Source organism: Diadema antillarum, unplaced genomic scaffold (genome assembly GCF_040938485.1).
Source record: "Diadema antillarum isolate AM-2024a unplaced genomic scaffold, OU_Dant_1.0 seq00001606_RagTag, whole genome shotgun sequence".
Lineage (NCBI taxonomy): Eukaryota > Metazoa > Echinodermata > Echinoidea > Diadematoida > Diadematidae > Diadema > Diadema antillarum.
Window position 1 is genome coordinate 337,688 of NW_027272319.1, and position 21,114 is coordinate 358,801.

The 21,114-nt window shown below is 37.8% G+C and overlaps 1 protein-coding gene across 1 annotated transcript; it reads left to right on the forward strand.

The window, feature by feature from the left end:
- Positions 1-1,973: 1,973 nt before the first annotated feature.
- On the forward strand, positions 1,974-15,649 carry LOC139711065 (muscarinic acetylcholine receptor M2-like). The gene is made up of 2 exons (XM_071622984.1): positions 1,974-3,421; positions 15,592-15,649. Exons 1-2 carry the CDS (start codon positions 1,974-1,976, stop codon positions 15,647-15,649), a joined length of 1,506 nt encoding a protein of 501 aa, XP_071479085.1.
- Positions 15,650-21,114: the final 5,465 nt, after the last annotated feature.

Sequence of the window (21,114 nt, forward strand, 5' to 3'; positions counted from 1 at the left end):
AGGGTCTTATTCACTGACTGTATATCATTATAAATTCAAGGGAATGATTCCACATCAGGAAAGGAAAAAGGACAGAAAGAATAAGCAAAAATGGAGTTACTTTTCGATTTTACGTGAGCCCTCTCACTTCCGGAGCTTTCCTTAGCACCGTCCCCTTGATGGGTTGGTAAACAGCAACCTCTGCTTTCTTGCAAGCATTCTATCTCGACTTGAGCAGAAATTGGTAAGAAGGAAAGGAAAAAAAAACACCCACATTCCATTTACGTAACTGATCTTCATGCGTGCGCGAAAAAGTCTCCCTCGTGTACGGGTGTCTTGAGGAGCGTGCAAAGCTCTGCACAGCAAACATTGGCAAGCACCGTTTCTGGATCACGTCGCTTGCGTGTCCTCCTTTCCCGGCAACGCCCGTACCGCCAGCCACTTCGAGACCCTCCTAAAACGGCGAATTCGTTTTCTTGTTTTAGTGATGCGCGGACATGAAGTTTAACGATTTTAACGATTTAAGAAAGTTGTGATGTAGTAGCATCAGTTGGCGGAATGCTCTACGGCCTCTCTGAACTTGTTAATCGTATCTCAATCGATTGATTTTCCATCACTCACATCAGAAGAACAAGGAAGGGCGTCTGGCAGGTGAACATACCACGTTCATGATTGGAGTTACCAATCTGGCATTGTGCGTGTGAATGTGTGTGTACTTGTGCAACCTAGCTCGTAACGCTTTTCATATTTTCTTATTAATACTCCAAGGATGTTACCTTTTTTTCAAAACATGAGTTTGTTGATTCACTAAAAGCCGTATTTATTCATTTTTCTGAAACTTTCAGGATAGATCAACAAATGTTGTAAGGAGAACAGGTGATTAGTTTTCGATGGTGATTAGCATCTCGACCAGGATTAAAATTTTCTTCTTTCTACAATCATTCTGAGGATAGGCGGACAATACTATTCCTTGGCAAAAATTACCCTATTCAAATTCATGAAATTCTTCCGTCGAGATGTGTTCATTGCAACTGATTGCCAAATTGCCCTACATCGACGTAAATTTCATGAATTTGAATAATTTCGCAGTACCCGCTGCATGCTATAAGGATTAGAACCAACACTTGCTGTCGGGCGAAAGCTCGGTGGTCTAATGGAGATGACGCCTGTCCGGTGATCAGGAGGTCGTAGGTTCGAATCCTGCTCGAGTATGTAAGCCCATGATTTTTATCATGGCTACTACTAAAACACTGATCAATTCAATGCCTATTTACGTCGATGTAGGGCAATTTGGCAATCAGTGGCAAAATTGCCATAGGGCCTATGTGTCTGGCGGAGGTTTTGTGTTTTCCAAGGGCTTTTTGATTGTCATCGGGTTTTTTTTCGGAAAAATTATTATAACGTTGTGAATATGAATGATTTCATAATGCTTTCTTACGTTAAATCACGATATCAATTTATATTGAAATCATTTTCGCTATTGATCCGGCAAAAATTTAATTGATTATGAAGCCTATTCTTCTACGTCACTCAGACCAACAAGACCACCGTAACTACGACCCAGGTGTAATGGGTACCTGGCAAAGCTAGGGTAATAATAATAGCAGGGCCCTCTGGTAGAGCAGTGGTATCACTAAAGAGGCTACCCTGGGTAAATAAGACCTTATTATTATTATTATGAAGGTTTTGTTTAATTCGTGTATTTGATGGCACTGTTCTACTACTGGAAAGCATCGATTGTGATCAATCTTTTTTTTTTAAATGTGTGTTAAAATGTGTTTTTCCATGGACGATTGATGAACACAACAAAGACACTGGCAATTATAGACCTACAAAGAAAAAGGTTAAGATCTATTTAATGCTGTTCATTTTGGTGAAGCTCCTAACGTCCATCATTGTTATGATATCACTTCGTCCAAATGTCATTTTTTATACCCTCTCGTGACACAGTGACACATTCATTCAGAGTGAATGGCAACGTCCCATTGTTGAGTATGGGGGGATTCAACCGGACGTCGTGCAATATTTCGTTTCCGTTGGCATACGGTGACCTAAACGTGTCGACGTCTCCATGTTCCAGCTTGGAAGACGCCAAAGTCACTGTGACCGTTGTGGTGCTGTTCGTCCTATCTCTTTTGACTGTCATGTCGAACAGCTTGATTTTGGTCGCTTTTGCCATGGAGAAGAAGTTACGGAATTACCAAAACCATTACATTTTCAACATAACCGTCGCAGATTTTCTAGTGGGCGTTGTCTGTATGCCCATTCGTGCCACTATCTACCTTTCTGATGGGAAATGGATGTTTGGAGAGAGGCTTTGTATTATCTTTGTCGGTGTGCAAAACGCGCTTCTTGGAGTGTCTGTCCTAGGAGTGGTGGTAATCTGCGTTGATCGCTACTTGGCTACTTTCTTTCCGTTACGACACCACCAGAAGAAGAGCAAGGGTACGGCCGTAGTGGTTAACGTCTTTACGTGGCTCCTGCCTTTCGTCTTGTGGTCGGGGCTGAGCATCGCCTGGGATTTTGCTCGTCCCAACTATCAGATGGCATTAACCGGATGGTGCATGCCGAACTTTGCGTTGTATGTTTGGAGTAGTGTGAGTGTCGTTATGCTACGAGCGGTTTGCCCCTTTCTCTTCATGTTCATTCTCTACATGTGTGTGTATTACCGCTTAAAGTCGACAGGAGGCCAAAGAGTGACCGCTGGTTTCGCCGACAACCTGAAAGAGGAACAATCTAAGAAGAGTTCACGTGATGAAAACGTTGGTAGTCACGTAGCAATTTATGGGAGATACAATGTGTACGATATGTCTGAAACAACCCTTAAGCCAAGCACAAACGAATCGAAAGCACCTCGTAAAGTGGAGGAGAATGCAAATAAAAACACCAGCCATGTTAGACAGTATATTGAGAGTAAGGCTATCGATATCAGTAGTGTAACCATTTCTATGGCAACCGCCAACAATACAATAACTCCGTTGCCAGCAACTGTGAGTGGCAAAGATGACGCCGATTTGTGTATTCTGCACCTGCAGAGTGAGCATGATGGTAAGGACGTCAACTGGCAGATATTGTTCCCGGACCGCAGTGATAACGTGAACAGTACGATAGAGGCGAAGAAGGTAAACTCCACGAGGAATCGTAGAGATTGCATCTCAACTACACCAGCAGTTGACCTAGAAGAACTCCCATCATCCCATATTTCTTTCGTTGAGACCACGCCAATCCGTGCAGCTCTTGTGAAATCGAGGCCGCGGCACGCTCGTCACAAATCCGACTCCCGCAACAGTAAAGCCATGAAAACATTGACTCTCCTGCTGCTGGCATTCTTTATCACGTGGTTACCAAATTCGGTGTACCTGATCACCTATGCGTTCTTGAGAGACTGGCTGAACACTCTACCCATCATGCCGCTCATCTCAGATGTTCAACAGGCGTGCAGGTGGATCTGTTACTCAAACAGTCTCATAAATCCCGTAGCGTATGCTATGGCCCAGCCCCTGTTCCGTTCGGTTATTAAACGATTATTTTGCGGAAAATCGAAGCAACACAGTGATAAAAATGTAAAAAACAAAACCAAACATAACAAAAACAAAATTCTCCATCATGACATCCGTACTTAGGCTACATTTCCATTACAAAGCGAATGAAAAAAATATAACAATTCTCACTTCTTTCAGGGGCAATTTATTACAATCAAGTGATACACTGACGATACATGTCTTTATTTACCTGGCAAAGATCTCGGTCAAATACAAAGAGGTCTCAATAACGACTTGACGTGCTTGCCACAATGGTTGGAAGTAAACTCACTTGCTCTGAATGTGAAAAAGTGTGAAGCGATGTTAATAGGTTCCAGAAAGAGGATTAGGAACAAGGTGCTGAGAGTCAGCATTGATGAATCTGAGGTTCCCTGTGTTACTAGCTGTAAGTACTTAGGAGTTTATCTTGACAAACATCCTGAATGGAGCCAACAAGTGGATAGGGTGATAAAAAGTACAGTGAAAAGTCTGTATTTATTAAAAAGAATACGATTTTGTATAACTAAAAAAACTGCATTTATATCTTACAAGTCCATTATTCAGAGTAAAATCGATAATTGCAGCGTTGCATGGGGTAATCTGAGAAAAAACGGATTCTGAAAAGTTGCAAATTATTCAAAATAGAGTTTTGAAAACTGTCCTTTGGTTGAACCAAGGTACTCGACCTCAGCAATCTATAATCGTTTGTCATTAGATACTTTGGAAAAACGAAGATATAAACAATTATTACATGTTATGTATAAAATTTCTAATGGAATTTTTCCAAAATATGTATTGCAATATTTTGAAGAACATACAACAAATTATTTTCTGAGAAACAGTGTGAAGAAATTCATATTATGTAAGGTAAAAACAGGAGTTGGGAAAAGAACTCTTTTCTACAGAGGAGTCCAGAGTTGGAATCGGTTAACTTATGATTTGAAATGTAAGCTCTCTCTGTCCAGTTTCAAACCAGCACTTGACATATCTCTGCTGTAGCCTAAGGAACTGCCAAGGATTTTTTGTTCTCTCCTTTTTTTTTTCTCTCTGTCTCTATTTGATATTGTGAAATAACATGTTACAGGTATTTGTTCCGTTTCCTCTTTTTTTTTTTTGCTGTACTTTTTTTATTGTTTCGTTGTTTTTGTTGTTACCTAACACAGGGCTCGACACTAACGGTGGCCCGGTGGCCCGCGGCCACCAAAAATGAAAGTCGGGCCACCAAATTTCCAAAAAGGGCAAATTTGGTGGCCCGCCTCGGGCCACCAAAAGTTTTTGAAAAGTATGTCAATAAATTCGTAACTTTTTGCGCCGGAAATTAGCAGTTAAATTTGTTTAAAGGATGGATGAAAAGGACTGAAGGAGTGCCTGAGAGCGAGTGTTGCAAGTTTGTTGAAGTGTATTTATGAGTAAATATGTCCAACTTCTAATTCTTACTATCATAAAACTTAAATATTTGACTCATTAAAAAAAGGACTTTTACCGTTTTTTAATGGTTTTTTTTTTTCGGGACACCAAATTTTTCTCTCGGGCCACCAAAAATTTGAAATTTGGGATTTTGGTGGCCCCATCGGGCCACCAAACAAAAAAAGTTAGTGTCGAGCCATGCCTAACACTTATTCCTTTCTTTATTCTTCAAAGTTGACATTCAATTTTGCGCCAGCTGGATAGACATTCAATTTCGTCCCAAATACCAAATCAATTTCATTTATAAGAAAACAACTTCGCACTTTGCACATTCGAATTCTATCAACTTAAAAAAGTTCCTAAACGTTTTGCGTGTCTTTTTTTTTCGCTTCGATATATTGGATTTTGTAATTCCATTATCATTTATTCAGTTCAGTCTATTTGTAATGTGTGTATTCTTGCCTGTCGACCTTTCTTTCATCTTTACTTCATGCCATTACAGTATATCATTATAACTTAAGATAAGAGGAAGGATATATCTCAGAATTCTGTCTACGTTCATTATTTACATTTTTATTCTATTCCTATACCTTCTCCCTGTCAATACAGCAAGTCACAAGTTGCCACATGCGGCTCAGCCGTAGACCAGCTTAACCAAACGGTATTGCCAGTCACATTGTCATGCTTGTTGTCAATGCTTTGCCCACCAATTCTATCAGTAGGGCCTATCCGAGATATTCATGTATACTCTTCTAGCAGTGTTAAAAAGACTGTACAGTAGGCCTACTGGTTGAGGTAAGGGATTCATGTTTTGAACATTTCTAAGTGAGATAATGAGAAACCTGATCTGTAAATTAACAAACATGTCGGAAAAAAGGAACCAGTGGGACTCGAAACTGTCATCTACTGCTTTCCGGGCAGCGACACTACCACCAGGCTGTCCCTGGTTGCCGGCAGTGACACGATGAACATGGAACAAATACCCAAGCTCCGAGATTCCGACATTGTTATGTAAATTTGTAGAGGGAGACAAACTGAAGAAACTTATACCTGAACCTTCACCCCTCTGAATAATATCCTTCTTTCAATGAGAAACCTCTTATGAAATATGAAAGAGCATGTAATTTTACGAAGGATTCAACGTTTATTTGATGAAAATTGGTTTTGAAATGGCTGAGATATCCCAAAAAGTGATAATAATAATAAAAGGCGCGGGACAGGCCACTACTTTATTAGGATCTCCTTGTTTCACCTTGTTTTTGTATGTCTCAGTCATTTCAAAACCGATTTTCATCAAATAAACTTTTGATACCCTTTAGAATAGCATGCTCTTTGACATCTGATAGAGTGGTTTCTGAATACCTCGCATAACGTTAAAAGCTAAATCCTCACCTCGACCAGAACTGTACACACCCTTTAAGGTCGTGTATGAAGAAGTGTACATGTTTGTGTTTTTAAGTGGAGTTATACGAGCTAGATTAGTTATCATAAGGCAAAAGTCTCAATTTGCCTTACAATAGCATATTGTTCAAACAGATTAGTAATTATAAAGAATATATCAATTTGAAGAAACAATGGAAAATACTGCCCATATGTCATTGTGGAATATGTTGTAAATGTTTGCCTAATCGTGAATTTGAATTCCTTCACTTTTCTCACGGCGATGCTGATGGGAATTTGAATGCGCTGCACGTTGGCTACACATGCATTTTTAATTTGAACACCCTTTTTACACGCTTATTTGAGAAACTCATGATATTGCATGCTGATGGAATTAAATTGAATGAACTAGTTACTTTTTTGAAGGTTGATCTTGGTGTCCATTTAAATTCATTCGAAATTGAATGATCGCATCGTTAAATCGAATGCAAATCTGATGAAATTAGACGGGAAAACCTATACTAGTATTGCCACGTGTTTCAAACATCAATCATCATGTTAAATTTATCAATGAATCATTGTATTGTACATGTGATACTCTATGTCTATAATCTTTATCAGTGTTTTTATGTCTCATCTATGTTGGTTGCTATTGATATTGCCGTCTGTGTCAAACATTCACCTTTATTTCATTGCGTGTGCACATTGCTCGACAAGCAGTCTGCGATGCTACCAGACAAAATGATAAAAATTGTCTATTCTGAATACTTTGTTTTGTTAGGGTAGTGCATTGTAGTATATAAAAATATATATATGTTGTCAAAAGTTAAAAAATAAATAACAAGAATAAAAAGTTGTCAAAAGTTGTCAAAGGAGTCAAAATTTGTTATAGTATCAAACTACATATTCGAAGTGTACATCACTGTCACAAGTGGACAAGGATACAAGGCAAATTTTGACTTACGTTGTCATAATTATATATATATCTATATATATATATATAAGTGAAAAGTTGCCTTGTATCCTTGACCACTTATGACAGTGATAACTTACAAAGTATATTTTTAGTAGTTTGAGAAAAAAAATAATTTGGTAGAAGGGGATTGCTTTGCAGTATAGGTACGGTTGGTAGGGTACTGACAACTTGACTGAGGTTGTATCTTCTTATAGTGCCCATCAATTTTATACTACGGCACGTCCTCCATTAGTTTTTATTTTCCGGCGGCTGTATATTGAATGTGATAAAAAGTTGTCAAAAGTTGTCAAAGGAGTCAAAATTTGTTATAGTATCAAACGACAAATTCGAAGCGTACGTTGAAAATAAAATCAAATTGAAAAGAAGAGAGAAATCTCCCTACAGGTATCTTTCCTGGTGTTTCAGATATTCTATTTTTCACTTTCATTTTCGTTACTGAGGAGAAAATCAAAAGATACTCATTTTAATGTCTAGTTTCAGCCATGGTTTGGTTTGGGATGTATGACATGAGTAGTTCCATGATATAACAATATTCTACTTTCAAGTATCACATTACGAGGTACTTAGCAAACAAAAAAATCTGTCTCAGCGTGTATATATTTTTTTCAGTGTTTTTTTTTTCAAGGATACTCGCATATTCACTAAAGGCAATTCATACCTTTTCGAGGTATTGTGAGTCCGTCCATTAGCGAAAATTCAGGATAATAGACAAATATTGCTTTCATTTAAAAAGGGCAATTATTATTACCGTTTTCTCAGACCTGTGCGTAGAAAGTAGGGTCGAGGAGCTATTGATTCCTTTGACGCGCGGGAAAGCTTTTCAAATGTACTGTTCTTTTTTTCTATGCTATTTGTTAAAATGTACCAGACAGATGATCTGTTTTTCAATACTCTTTGGAGAGTGAATATCAGCTGTGTGTTCTTTTTATTATTATTATCTAGTTTTTTTTTCTTTTCAGGATGGATTCACACAGAAGCAGCAAGAAATAGCGACAATTTCAACTTTGCTCATAGTGTCAGGATTTTTCTATCACCACGAAAAAAAAAGACATCTTAATGGCTTTCTTAAAGGCATTTTTGTCCCCGCCGAACTCGCAGGGGACTATGAAACGTGCTCCGTACGTGTGTGTGTCCGTGTGTCCGTCCGTCTGTCTGTCTGTGTGTGCGTCCGTGTGTGATCAAAATGTTCAATTTGCTACTTCTCTGTCATTTATTAGCCAATTTTGATTCTGTTTGCTTTATATGATAGCACTACATGGGAGCTTCAAAACTTCTACACAGAATTTCAGTTGTGACCTTTGACCTTGACCTTTGACCTATATTGCACATTTTGCTTCAAAATGCTACTCCTTTGCCATTTCTAACCCGATTTCGATTCCGTTTGCTTTAAGTGATGGCACTAGGTGAGGGCTTCAAAACTTCTACACAGAATTTTGACCTTTGACTTCTTTGACTTTGACCTTGATTTTTGACCTATATTGTACATTGGCTACAAAATGCTACTCCTTCGCCATTTCTAACCCGATTTCGATTCCGTTTGCTTCATGTGATGGCACTAGGTGAGGGCTTCAAAACTTCTACACAGAAGTTTGACCTTTGACTTCTTTGACCTTTGACCTTGATTTTTGACCTATATTGTAGATTGGCTAAAAAAATGCTACTCCTTCGCCATTTCTAACCCGATTTCGATTCCGTTTGCTTTATGTGATGGCACTAGGTGAGGGCTTCAAAACTTCTACACAGAATTTGACCTTTGACTTCTTTGACCTTTGACCTTGATTTTTGACCTATATTGTACATTGGCTACAAAATACTACTCCTTCGCCATTTCTAACCCGATTTCGATTCCGTTTGCTTCATGTGATGGCACTAGGTGAGGGCTTCAAAACTTCTACACAGAATTTTGACCTTTGACTTCTTTGACCTTTGACCTTGATTTTTGACCTATATTGTAGATTGGCTACAAAATGCTACTCCGCCGCCATTTCTAACCTGATTTCGATTCCGTTTGCTTTATGTGATGGCACTAGGTGAGGGCGTCAAATCTTCTACACAGAATTTTGACCTTTGACTTCTTTGACCTTTGACCTTGATTTTTGACCTATATTGTACATGGCCACAAAATGCTACTCCTTCGCCATCTCTAACCCGATTCCACTTCCGTTTGCTTTATGTGATGGCACTAGGTGAGGGCTTCAAAACTTCTACACAGAATTTTGACCTTTGACTTCTTTGACCTTTGACCTTGATTTTTGACCTATATTTTACATTTTGCTACTAAATGCTACTTCCGGCGGGAACATGTATTTTTGTTACCATTTGCAGATGAAACAAAAACCTAGCTTTAGTGCTTTAAAATAGTTCTAAAATGTAAGTCTGCACGGTTATGGTTAATTGAGAAAAATAGTGATATCTCCTTATATTTTAGGCTTTATTGCGAAATGTTTATAATGTTTGGGTGTTTTGTGACACAATTGACCAACTACGCATCAATGTGGTATCTTGAACATTTTCTAAATCAATGCTCCCAATGGTAAACAGTTGTAGCTTTAAGGTGCGTGTTTGTTTGAAATTTGTTGCAATATTGATTTGTTTATTTCTTGTAATTGACGATTGATAAATCCTCCAAAATTACTCCTGTAAGATTTACTCGCATTTACCCGATGCATGGGGTAGCATCGTACAAACAAAAATTACAACTTTCATTGACATCCGTCAGAAGATAAGAATTTATTAAATGTCAAAATGTCACACGCCTCATAGAATAAGTGATACACTTGAATTGCATTTGACACCTTATTGTACTAATTGTAGTCTCAAAAATCAACAGAGTGCTTGAGTACAAAATTTTATTGATACAATGTGTTTCATTATATAGTGACACACATAAAACTGTGTCATTTGCCGAATATATTCCCTTTACATGACTGAACTTCCTCTGACGTCAGTTCGGATATGGAGTGGACTCTCATTCACAAGAATCATGCAATCTTAGGCAGTTACCTTGACCAAGTAGTTGGTCAACAGTCTGATGGTCATGTGACGTCGCGTGTGAGTGTGCGATGATTCGCACAAACAATCCAAAACAAAAACCATGTGAAATTCGAACATGCAAACCATAGGGGTTACCTGCTATCCCCCCCCCCCCCCCCCCCACCGAAAAATTACTCATTAACTGACCATGGCCTATCTGGCGGTACACATTCAATTTATTTGAAGTGACCAGTGTTAAAGTCCGTCGAGAGTGAGTTCATAATTTGTTGAGGCTTTTAAAAAAATCTTCGAAATAGTCATAATTGTTACTACTAACAAAAAGTTTGGTTACTACTAACAAACGGTACGTTACTGTTGCTAAAAAAAAGTTACTACTAAAAAATGGTAAAAATTTTTGAAAAAATAATGGTAACTACTAATTGTGTATTTATTTTCAGCTATCGTTAATTGAATAATGTTTACTTCACCTAACTGCAAGGTGACAGATTGCTGATACAGTATGACGTGAATCCATGTGCTCTGAGATTCTCAATCAGACAGTGCTTGTGGCGTCTGACATTTGCACAGCACGACAATGAGATTCACCGAAACCAAACAGAATTCTCAAACAAGCGCATTACACGTGACATAATCCTATAGACATTTCTTTCATGTTTGCATCAGGCATTACATTCTGAATGTATCGCCCAACCAAATTAATGGTCACGTACGATTGATTTTTTTTTTTTTGTAGTTTAAATACGACTAGATGCGTGAGAGGAAAATGAGATCCCCAAATCCCTATAACGAGGATTCTTCTCTCGCAGATCATGTACAGCTGTATACGATCGGATATAAAATTGATGGCATTTCTTGCTGTAGCAAATCTAACCAATACCATAAAAGTATTCCAGTACGTTCATATCTTGTGTGTGTATGTGTGTGTGTGTGTGTGTGTGTGTGTGTGTGTGTGTGTGTGCTTGCGAGGGAGAGAGACATTTAAAATTCGCGCTTGTGTGTGTTCGGGTATATAATATGTCACAGTCGTGTGCATCATCGTCGGATTATATCGTTTCATTTTTCTGATACCACGATTCCTGATCTTTTCCCTTTCATAACAAATAAATCGAATTTGCATTATTTGCATGATTTGTGCTCCGTAAGTTATAATTTGGACACGAAGCCATTACATCTGTCATGAATAGATGCTGCATCCCCTCAAATACTAATGTTCTCACTTTTCATAATTTATGAGCTTAGGGAAGAGCTTATGTACATTGAATAGAAAAAGAAAACCCACCTGATCACTGTGTATGAAAGTAAGATATCTATTTTGTCCGATTTATGATTATAAGAGGAATCTTCAGATAAAGACTGTCTCATTTTACCGGAATGGTGTTAATTTTTTTGACCGTGCTTGTTGTACAGCAATAATCATGATGTAATCGTAATACAGTTAGGGATTAGTTAGTTCATTGGAATTACATACCATTCAATGTTTTGTCTTGTAATATCCTGAACATCACATGTGGCCACAAGAATATGCAATATAGGTTTCATATATTTTATTATAATTTTCTACCATTTTTCTGCATCATTATGACGTTGATATACGACTGCAAAAAAAAAATACAAACATCAGTTCAGTTCAGTTCAGTTTATTCTTGTGAAACAAAGTATAATATAATATTCATATATATAAACATTATGGTGACATTGTCTGTCGATCACTGCCAAAGTACTTATTTCACTAAAACACATTGGAATGCACCTTTTCCAAGACTGATCATGTAAAATTCCGTATTTCCAGGCAACGTCTCATTATTGGGGTTGCAAACATTGCAAGAAGTTGGCTTTTCATGCAGGGTGGGGATCTTTCTCAATCATGTTTAGTTTTCTTGTGTGTGTGTGTGTGTGTGTGTGTGTGTGTGTGTGTGTGTGTGTGTTTGTTTTGATAGAAAATAAACATTTGCATTGTTGGTAAATTTTACCTCGCCCCCATCACCTTTATCACCCTCTTTGTATAGTTTTAACACTTTGATACCCGGACTCTAAACTCATATATTGCCGATAATGGAACACAAACATATTCTACGGCTTCTATTCCTTCTGCTCCCCCTTTAAACTCCTCCACCTCTTCACTTTCCTCTACTCATATGATATTCCTCTTTACCTTCTCCTGTTTCTTCTCAACCTCTCCATCTCCGCCTCATCCTATAATTCCTTTTATACACTAAATATCATTTGCATTGCATTTCAAAGGATGACATTTTAGAGATGACAAGCATGCAATCTTACTGTCGAAAATGTTGTGCTCGAAGCATAGGGTAACGGGATAAGATATTAAACACTTGTGTTACCATAGTAACCATGCACACGTAGCTAATGTGTCATAATGGTTGCGCTGTTGACTTTGAAGATCCTGCGTACGGGCAGTCGCGCGTTGGGCGCTCCTTTCAAAGTGCCTTGGTTTCCTCAATCTTGACGAATGTGTTCCGCTGATATTGCTGCTAATTTACTCAATCCACCATATCTTGGGTAAATTTTTCTTGTAGGTTCATTAACACCAACAAAAGGTGTTCCATCCGAATGGGGTGAAATATCAAACTAGCTTGACCCGGGTAAAAGTGTATGTGTTCACAATGCAAATACATTACACCAATCCTAATGTTAAACGAATGGATACACATATGTGGATGTAGCAACATCTTCAGTGTAATTTGGTGCAATTTTAGATTGAGATTAATCAAGTACATGAAATATGAGCATTTAAAGAAAATTTGTTCGTAAATCAGTACAAAGAATCTTACTAGTATATGACAGATACTTGGGATCGATGGAGACCACGATCGATGCTTTGCATGAAGACATAACTGGCTGTGAATAAATTGTCAGCTTTATTATGCATGTGTGTTTGAAGAAGATCAATATTCTTTGTGTTTAAATTGTAACTAGTTACTTTCTTAATGGAATTCATTTTGAAATTTAATCATTAAAGCCAGGCCCTCGTTTCACAATGACGTTAGGAATTGTTTCAAGTAACAAAACATTACGCATGCATGCATGGCAATGACAGCCATGAAATAATCAATCAACAAGAAGTATGTCACTTGTTGCCAAAATAACTTAAATTGCAATGTACGTACAATGACTGCAAACGGCAAGTGAAACAAGACTTTGATTTAGAACTAACAAAATAGTGCACATTTCTGACAGTAGAATTAAGTTACCTCTTCAGAAATGATGTACTCCTCGTGCGACGAGGTGAAAAACTATACCGTGATGATAATTTTCATCACTGATGATGGAGCACTATCAATTTGGTGTCAGGCGGCATGGTGGAGGAAAAGATAAGAAAGGCACTACAGATTGGTCCTACTCAACGCACACATCGACCTGGGTCCACGACCACTTGTATTTGAAGATGTGAAACACAAAAGCGTGTGTCAATTAGACACCTGTTTAACTTCCTGTATGTTCAAAGTAGGAAGGAAGCCGAGTTTTTGCTGCGCTTAAAAAAACAAAAAAACATTAATAAAACATAGCAATTCGGTTTACTGTTGAAGATACCATGTCTTTGTATTCTTATTTTGCCCTTTCAGTCTCTGTGTTCTTGAAAGGGAAAAAAAAGGACTAAATCCATACTGCAAGAAATACTAGTATAATGTTTCGACATCCAATCCACCATCCTTTTGTCATATGTGATCGAACGTTTTCCTCCTTCTTAACGGCTACTGGTATAAAAGCTTTACCTTGATAGCAGAGACACGTCAGAATGACGTCTATTTCACGTCAGCGCTGTCGTCAGAAAGACGTCGTAAACTGTAGACAAAAATACGTCATTTTGCTCAAATGGAAGACGTAAAAAAGACGTCATATTTAGACGTCAGAAAAGCGTCTTTGTACGACCACCTAGGCGTCAGACAGACGTCACAATTATGACGTCTTTTTGACGTCTTCTATTTGAGCAAAATGACGTATTTTTGTCGAGTTTACGTCTTTCTGACGACAGCGCTGAGGTGACGTGACATTTTGACGTCAATCTAAGACGTTTAAATGACGTCCATTAACTTTGTTTATTCACGTCGTTAAGAACAACGTCATAAACATGTGGTTTACACGTCAGTTTACGACCTTTTGTACGTGTATTCGTATAGAAAAAAAAAGACGTCACTTTGACAAAAAATAAGCAAGGAAAAAAAAAGACGTCAGTTTGACGTCGTTTCTAAACCGAGATACATTAATTACTACGCTAATTACAATATCTAACAAAGGCGTAGGCACCTTCAAGTACAATCCTACGAGTCTAACCGTCTACTCCTAAAGTCCTAAATCCTATTCCTATAGCTATGCCTGCCACCTATTCCTAGTTACTTGACTGTTGTATCACGTTTCTATATACTAGTAAACGGACAAAAAGTTGTAATGCTTCATGACATGGTTACTAAACTAGGTCACAATTTTGAGAGAAGCCCAATTGAATATGAAAACATGTCTCCATAGCACAAGGTTGGATTAGTTGGAATAAGATAAAAATAAAATGTACAATTTCTGACACAGTTTAGAGTTTAAACCCAGCATAAATACTGTGATTATTAATGTTTTTCCTTATTTTCACTAGTTTTTGCATTTTAAATTCAATCTCATGAATGTTCATGATCGATACAACCATGAATCGTATGACGTGATTATGAACTCGTTACGACGTCGTTACGACCAGTCACAATCATTAAGACTGGTAAAAATCATGTACATAACGATTTAATTATGAAAATTGATCTAACAACTGTAACGTATTCAATTTTAACTTTATAAGTATTTTGTTGTCTTTTTTCTATGTCCAATATTTTCCAGATTATAGATTCGTTTAAATGTTGTTTAAAAATACACTGTTGGTCATAAAGGTGGAATATTTTTTTCTCAAACTTTGACGGCATATCTTTTACAATGTGCTTGGAGAATAATATGTTTGATGTATATCAATCACTTGACTTTGTTATCATGCCGCTTACACGCTTTCACAGTGATTTTTAACAAGTATATGTCTAAATCATTATAAACTATGGGCATGAAGCAACTTTGATAATATTACAGAGGAAGCTTTATCAAGAGAATATTTGTTTTAAACGTCATTCAATTTTCCAGATAACTTGTTTTGTGATTCCATTGACAAGTTCACATCAAATTTAGTCATTGTTCTTAAGATTTCACATTGAGGATGGACATTTCGGGTATGTCCACCCCGGGTATATCCACCCCTAGCACGAATCAGAGCGCGTAGACGTTGTGGCATGCTGTCCATCGGGTTGTTGATAACATCTACAGTTATGGCTTCCCACTCTTCCCTCAACGCAGCTGCCAACTCCTGCAGATTTTGAGGAATGACCTCCCTGCCGTTGATGGCTCGGCCTAGGGCATCCCATGCATGTTATGTGGGGTTCATGTCTGGCGAACAACCTGGCCATGGCAACTGCTCAACCCCTCTACTTCTAGGAATTCTCTAACTACAGCTGTTTTGTGCGGTCTAGCGTTATCATCCTGCAGTCGGAAATTGAATCCATACACATGTCTTTCATAATGAAGGCAGTGGAACTCCATTATCTCCCTGCAGGCAGCGGCATTCACTAGATAAGTAAACGCCACTAGTGGTGCTATCCGGCACCACTAGTGGCGTTTTTCCCCCGTAATGGATTCCGGCCCAGACCATCGCTGGGCCTTCTCCACCTTGGGTTGTCTCGTGGACACAGTCATCCCGAAGGCTTTCCCCAGCTGGCCGACGAACTCGCTGTCTCTCATCTCTACCATCTACGGTCAAGGATGAACTGGCTCTCGTCCATGAAGATAACGTATTGGTAATGTCCCAGTTGAAGCGTCCTGCGCTGCCTGTCCCAAAGGAGACGAGCTACCCCGTGGCGAACCGTCAGGCGTGGACATCTAACCAATCATTGTTCTCGGTAGCCATGTTGTATCAATCTGAGATTGACTGTTGATCTCGAGACGTTGATTCCATGATGTGTCCTCCACAAGAGTTGAAGACGACTCGCGGGTAACTTCCGGTTTCTGCGGCTAAGATTCAACGGTTGGCGATCATCTCTACTCGTTATCAGTTTTGGACGTCCTGGTGATTTCCGTGCCAGTACATTTCCTCTCTCATGATAACGCTTAAGGATTTTAGAGACTGCACCCTGTGAAATCCCTAGGATTTCTCCTACACGAGTCTGCTTGTAGCCCTCATGCCTAAGCGCTATCACTCTCTCGCGCATTGCCGTCAGCATTGGACCAGGCATAGTCTAGGGGGATTCTGTACCGATTTTTAATGCAAACAAAACATGGAACTTGGAAAAAATAAACCTTCTCTACATGGTGCAAAATCAGCAAAAAAGGCAATATTTTAACTGCACAGGGATTTATAGTCTGCACAAGGCAACTTCGTTACGTAATAACACATTCCTCATGTTCAAATATCACTTGAATAATGGGGTAACATTACGTAATCAATAACAAACCAGCTTGTCTACAGACAGCCTTTTAAATACGAACAAACCGGTCGACTTTTATTCGAAACAAAATTATTCCACCTTTTTGACCAACAGTGTAATTTATTTCGATTCCATAATTCATATTCGATTACAAATTGAGTATGTCGTTATTGTTATCTAGCTGCGCGATATTTCAAACGTCTTACAAAAAAAGATACTTGGACTATCAATGAGTTTAATTCCTATATACATGACTGTATTAAGATACACTTTAAAAATGTTATACACGATAATTACATGCATATACTCGTCCCTTTTTATGAAAATTAATGATCGATATAGAAACCATCAGAAGCCAAGTTCCAACTAGCATTTATTGGTATCAGATTTCCAGTTAGGTTCATTAGTTTAAATGTGTATCCACAAACCATTATTGTCGTCGACTGACACTCAAGAAAGTCATTCATGATTTCTTGTTTCGAAGTCGTGCAATATCGTATAAACACATACAAAGGAATATTATGCATATAGAACGTGATGAGAAAATGGTGTTATGATAGCACCTCACCCGTATGAACTTTAATATATCAGCAGAACCATATCCTGTCTGCCATGAGAGAGACGAAAAAAATCAACCAACATCTCCGATTCGCAAGTAATATACACATTTATTGAAGCGATGTGAAAAGATCGTTTTATTATGTGTTGTCATTTGGCAAAAGACAACATCATTTTTAGGCCCTAATGGTAAATAATCAAAATAAAGCTACTTTATCCGGTATTAACCAAATTCAAGATCTTTTCATTTAGCCGGAACATCGAGCATCACATCAGAGCACAAACGATTACTGACGAGTTTTCAAGATACATTCATAGGAAACTGACATAATCTATCACTGCACGCTGCAAGAATGATGATATTTTAGTCAATATAGAGTTCTATGTGTAGCTTCATACCAAGCCTGGACAAAAGTATGGAATCTTACGTGAGCAATGTTGCATTTTTTTTTCTTTGTACCGACAACCAACGGGCGCCTGACAGCGCAATGATTGCACCTTCCATGCATGCGCATGCACATGGTGTGAGTGTCTATGTGTGTGCGTGTGTGTGTGTGTGTATTCGTATGGGTGTTGTGTGTTTGTGTGTTTATGTGCTTGTGTGTTTTGGGTGTGGTAGGTGTGCAGCATACCATTTAAGATTCTTGTGCATGCTAAAAAAATAACAATTATCAAGATTTTTTCTGAAAGAAAATGAAAGCGAGATCAAAGCTGGTCGTTGTTCACGTCTGAAAAAGTAAACTTTCTGGTGAAAATCATCAAATTGTCAGAAATTGTACACTCTTTTGTTACGTTATTCAAACTTTCAACTTGTGTTATGAACACATATTTTCTATTTCAATTGCGCCTACATATTGTGAACTAGTTTAGTAATCATGTCATAAATCTTTTTGCCCATCAAATATGTAGGCCCTATGTAAAACGTGATACAACAGAGTTGCAACTATACGGGAATAGGTGGTAGACGTAGATACACGATTTAGAACATTGGGAGTAGGGTAGGTTGGATTCGTGTCATGGATGTACCTTGAGTTACAGCTTTATTAGATCTTGGAATGAAATACTACTTAGCCTAGCGGTCACAACTTAACAATGACATCAAAATTACGTCCATTTTATTTGTTATTTTCTTCAAAAAACGTCTTTAAAGGACAAGTTCACCTTCATAAACATAAGGATTGAGAGAATGTAGCAATATTAGTAGAACACATCATTGAAAGTTTGAGGAAAATCAGACAATCCGTTCAAAAGTTATGAATTTTTGAAGTTTTTGTGCAGTACCCGCTGGATGAGAAGACTACTGCAGTGTATGAATAACTTAGATGTCACATGCGTACAACAATATAAGGAAAATATAAAGGGAATTTCACAAAATTCCATCTTTTGAAAAAAGTACACATTCCCCTGACTCGTTACCGACAAATGTTATGGGTAATATTATTCCCCCTGCCTTTAGAAAGAGACAAGTCAAGTGCTCTTTTATTATGCGAAAAAAGTGAAAATATGTTGAATTTCTTTTACATTTTCTTTATATTGTTGTACGCATATGACTCACAAGCTGTAGTAGTCTCCTCATCCAGCGGTTCCAACACAAAAATTAAAAAAATTCATAACTTTTGCATCGATTGTCCAATTTTCCTCAAACTTTCACTGATGTGTTTTACTAATATTGTTGCATTTTCTCAATCCTTATGTTTATGAAGGTGAACTTGTCCTTTAAGACGTCTATCTTGGTTTTTTTTTTTTACAAATTTACGTTAAAAAGGCGTGAATTGACGTGCAAACGACGTGTTAATGACGCTATTCTGACGTGATATCTTGACTTTAAAATGGTAATTTACACGTCATTAGGAATTCTCTATCCATGACCACCTAATATGACGTCTTTTGGTGTACTTCTATTTGAGCAAAAATATTATTATTATTATTATTTCGTTTTATTTATACAGGGTGGCCCCGTCAGTAATCAAGTACTGTTTTCCAGGGGGCCCTGTAAACACATACATACAAGGTAACAATCACAAAAAAATAACATTAACATAACACAATAGGTCCACATCATACAGACCAGAACTGCTCATAAAAATGAGAAAATAAAGAATTAGACTAAATGCATCAATTTGCAACCAGAATGAAAAAAAAATACTGACTGGGTTTCTAAAAAAAAAAAAAATGAACCTTATGGGAATATCATATGTATCAAAATATACGTGCCTGAAAAAGTACACAACCATTGAATTCTGTTTCTATCAATATACAAAATCAATAACTATTATCTATACTAAGCTCTTATTTCACTTATACATTATCATATTATATACCTCAAAATTCTCCATTCATTTCTTATAACAAAAATCAGTTATAAACAACATCAATCATCTTACAATATTCAACAACATAATATTTGTTTCTTCTACCCCCCAGTGTTGCCCCATAATATGTGACGCCATGAAGGCAATGATGTCAACATCATGTCTGTCCACTTGTCGAACCAAAAACAAAATAACCCTAATTTACTGCACAACCACAGAGCTGACACTGAGTTCCACAAGGTTTGGGTAAAAAGTGTGGTTACCATGGCAATGCATTGTCTGATACAAACACAAAGGACATTTTGCATAGCTACACCCAAACTACCATCACACACACCAAACCTAACCTTCACAGCCCGAATGGTACATTTTGATACAAAAATGAGTGGTTGCCAGGGCAACACATCTTCCCAAAACTGTGGAAGTTGTTCACTCCACAAGATTTCGGAGAAAACATTCGGTTACCATGGCAACGCTTTGTCAAGTACAAACACAAGGAGTGTCTTGCATAACTACACCTATAGATCAACACAGATGCCAATTTTGAAATTGATTGCTTAAATAATATGGAAGTTACTCAATCCACAAAGTTTTGGTAAAATTATGGTTACCATGGCAACGCATTGTCCGACAAACACACACACAAAAAAAAAACATGTCTTGCACATCTATACCTCAATATCATCATTTACCCTAAGTTTCAATTAAATTACTTCAAGACAGTAGAAGGAGTTCGCGACGCAAGATTTTGCAACAGACCGACCGACCGCCCGACCGCCAGACCAACATCACGGTGATTCCTGTATACCCCCTTCACACTAAGTGTGGCGGGGGTATAATAAATGATGACAGTTATTACCCTGAACACCATTTCAAATACTGTGAACAAAAAGCGTTCTTACTCTGGGCATTTCGCAATGGGGGTGGCAGGCTATTCCACAGTAGAGCACCGTCAACTGAAAAGGCACGTTTACCACATATGACATATTTTACGTCAGTGAACATGTGTATGACGTTCATTTTAATTTTTCATTGCAAATATAACGTCATAAATACGTTGCAAAGCGACGTAAACTTTACGTCAGTTATACGTTGTTAATGTGACATGAAGAATACTCCCGAAACTGACCCAAATTTTACGTCTTCTGTACGTCGCTTATATTACGTCATAGATGTGTCGCAAAACTAACGTAGATTTCACGTTATTAATACGTCGCTCATATGACGTCAGGAATTCGTCACAAAACAGAGTAAATTTGACGTTAATAGTAATACCTCGTTTACATGACGTGATAAATAATAATAATAACAATAATTGCATTTATATGGCGCTTCATACTGACGTTTCTAAGCGCACTGTTGCTTCTCATACAAATAGACTAGAAAATACGTCGCAAAACAACAGAGATCTAACGTCATTAACACGTCGTCAATATGACGCGAAAAATACATTGCAAAATTGACGTAAACTTTACGTCAGTAATACGTTACTAACATTAGGTAAAAAATATGTCGGAAAACTGACCTAG

Excerpts from the sequence above, each read along its gene's own strand:
- LOC139711065 (XM_071622984.1), top strand. The coding sequence starts at position 1,974 with ATGGGGGGATTCAACCGGACGTCGTGCAATATTTCGTTTCCGTTGGCA. Across the intron at positions 3,422-15,591 it reads GATGTTCAACAGGCGTGCAG|CTGCCAACTCCTGCAGATTT; the intron begins GTGGATCTGTTA and ends CCCTCAACGCAG.